Source organism: Oncorhynchus tshawytscha, linkage group LG19 (genome assembly GCF_018296145.1).
Source record: "Oncorhynchus tshawytscha isolate Ot180627B linkage group LG19, Otsh_v2.0, whole genome shotgun sequence".
Taxonomy (NCBI): domain Eukaryota; kingdom Metazoa; phylum Chordata; class Actinopteri; order Salmoniformes; family Salmonidae; genus Oncorhynchus; species Oncorhynchus tshawytscha.
The window spans coordinates 59639045-59642269 of record NC_056447.1 but is presented as its reverse complement, the minus strand read 5'-3'; the positions used below and the strand labels follow the sequence as shown (position 1 = coordinate 59642269).

The 3225-nt window shown below is 41.3% G+C and overlaps 1 protein-coding gene across 1 annotated transcript; it reads right to left on the bottom strand.

The window, feature by feature from the left end:
* Positions 1-1122: 1122 nt before the first annotated feature.
* LOC112219168 (forkhead box protein B1-like) lies at positions 1123-2944 on the bottom strand. Its single transcript, XM_024380370.1, has one exon. It carries the CDS (start codon positions 2734-2736, stop codon positions 1816-1818), a length of 921 nt encoding a protein of 306 aa, XP_024236138.1. The 5' UTR covers positions 2737-2944; the 3' UTR covers positions 1123-1815.
* Positions 2945-3225: the final 281 nt, after the last annotated feature.

The window sequence follows — 3225 nt, the reverse complement described above, 5'->3', positions numbered from 1 at the left end:
ATAAAAATACAATTCAACATATAAGCTATCAATGTAGCACACTTAAGGGCAACTTCACACGTGGATATATAAATAGGCTATTTCGTATTATACAAAAATACATAAGAAACAATTAAATAAATAGAGATAAAACATATTGTCTACTGTGATTATTGCATTGTGAAAAAATGCACATGCAGAGATACATTTCGTTGATTGTAAATTAATTTCTAAAATTGTCTTGTTAGTCTATCCATACTATCAATGTCAGCTATGTAATATATGGCTTAAACAAGTCCAATTCAAATTAACTTGTGCAAAATGGTTAGCAGTTTTGTCAATGCAAAACATAAAAACTGCATTGAATGTTAACCTTTCTTATATGATAATTACGGTTTTTATAATGTGCTAGACCTACTCTGTTCATTTGTTGATATTTTTTGGAAGTCAGAAGCAAATCGCATGGTGTTATATAGCCTAATGTAACTGTATTCCATCGCCGTGTGTTACTTCATTTATTGAGGGTATATTAGTGTGTAGCTGAATGAATGAGGCCGGTTGTCTGCGCTGTGACTACGGCAGTACCTCCATGCATTCTAATCACCCGCATTCTGATTCTGATTCAGCAGTTCCAAAGTTCTGTTCTGACTGCTCCTGTGGGAGCGGCGCGACGAGGGTTCTGGTGTAGCCTATACACTGTACACCGCGTTCTGTACTCAGGTCTAGACACTGAAATACACAGCAATATACCATATTGAGCTATATTCATGATTATGTAAACATTATTTGATTTACTTTATATTTGTAATGGAAATAAATTAAATATTAGAAAGTGAAGAGTCATATTAAAATCAAAAAGTTGTATTGTTGTTAATATATAATACTAATAATTATCATCATGCCATAAGGATATCTGTCTGGAAGTTTTCCCAGTTGTAAATCAGTAGGTGCATGATAACAGCATTATTCTGGCTGTTAACAGAATACATCAACCATTATAATGTTTACACTATTTACACAGAATACACCAACCATTATAATGTTTACACTATTTACACAGAATATATCAACCATTATAATGTTTACACTATTTACACAGAATACACCAACCATTATAATGTTTAGACTATTTTAATGGGAAAATATTTCGATGACCAAGTTTCTAATTCATTGCAGACTATATGAACACTTTTCAAAAGCAGTCATGCTTTTTCATTAACATAGAAAAGTCAACAGTTACAGATTTTAATCACATGTATATCACCATGGTTTTAAATGGCTTTACACTACAGCTTCACAGAAAAGCTACTGCAAAATAGATATCTAAAACGTTTAACTAAAAAGTGTATTTTACAACATTTTCATATCAACTTATTTGCAATTATTCACATTTATTCACATATTTATTTTGCATTTAGTAAAGACCCTATAGTTCCCCTTACTATTTTTAAGATAGAAAAAAACATCACAATTCACTCAGTTATTTTTACATAGATAGCAGAATTAAATCAAAGTAAATATATTTCATGCGCCTGACAGCCGCTGTTTGCATTGCCTCACTAATTTACAAAACACACTGATAAAACTGACACAACGAATACCTTTTAAGTTGAACAGCAATATTTCACTATCTCTCTGCTGGAACTATGTTAGAAGACAATTAGCATTCAAAGCAAAACACCGACATCAAAATACACTGCAGCACGGAAGTCTATTGCCTTAATTAATTGTAGTTATTCTCAGCCCAAGATGTCAGCGGTAAAAGTCTAAATGAACGTTGGATTTGGTTTGAGCCTGCTGGTCTAGTTTATAAAGAGTTCTGTATAGTTCTTAATGTTAGTGCACTGCCACGGACTGCAGTGTCGGGTTGGTGTGAGTCTCCCTGGGAGTAGGGGGGCTGCTTTGGCTGGTGTCTGTCTGCGGGGAGGTGGGGCTCAGAGATTGGGGAGAGTTCGAAAGGAAGGCGGATGTGTGTCGCGTCAGCCCCGCCGAGAGACCTACCGTGGTCGGGTTGGGCTTGATGGGCACCGGAATGGCGGGTAGGGTCTGTCCTCCGTGACACAGAGATTTAAGAGGCATGCGGTAGGCCACGTAGTCACCGCTCATAGAGATAGGAGAAACAGGGTCCACCATAGTGTTGTACAAGTGAGGCCAGGCCGTAGTCAACTGGTTGTGCAGCGGGTAGCCTGCAGACATCGACTGCATGGTGGAGAACGCCAGACTCCCGGGAACCTTGTACTCTCTGGCGATGATGTTCTCTATAGCAAATGGGTGTTTAAAAGTTGATGGCTGTGACACTCCCAAGTTATAGCTGGACATCTGAGGGAGGTGTGTGCCGGTGGCAGCCAGGGCGCTAAGCCTGAGATAATGGGCTGCGTCAGACTGCTTGGACTGAGCCAGGTGCTCCTGCGCCATCATCATCATCACCTTGAACCGTTTACGGCGCCGCAAGAAGCTCCCGTTCTCGAACATGTCCCCGCAGCTGGGGTGCAGAGCCCAGAAGCTACCCTTCCCGGGCTGGTCCGGACGCCGCGGGATCTTGATGAAACAGTCGTTGAAGGACAGGTTGTGTCGTAAGGAGTTCTGCCACCGCTGGGTGTTCTCTCTGTAGTAAGGGAACCTGTCCATGATGAACTTGTAGATCTCGCTGAGAGGGAGCATCTTCTCCGGGCAGGACTGGATGGCCATGGCGGTGAGGGAGATGTAGGAATAGGGAGGTTTCTGGTCGCTGTACGTGTTCCTCCCTGGTCGGGGCATCCTGACAGTATTATTTCACAACACTTTACTTCAAACAACTCGTTCCCCTTAGTTTAGCTTCGTTATATAAACTTCTTAGAACTCATGAAAATTACATATTCTGCATGCGTAAAATACAAAACACGTGAGTAGTAGCCTACTGCAGTAAAAGTTTAACTGATAGAATTTGAGTTGAGATGAGCTAAGTAGCAGCTACACTTCCACGTCCTCCCTTTTCTGCCGTGTGATAGTTGATTGTGGTGACAGCCATATAATAGACCCCCCCCCCAGAGCAGCTCCACTAATGTGCCACCTCTACATATCACATGACAACCACCCAGGGAGGAGGGGGCTCCTCGCGGTGAAAGGCATAATCTGCTTTCATTGACACCTATTTACATGGACACCTTGGGCCAATGGAAGTCCTTTCCATCTGAAGACCGAGCAACGGGTAAAAAGGCTCGGTAAACGGAATGGAATGAACAGTGATGGCACTCCGTAGCTAAGAGT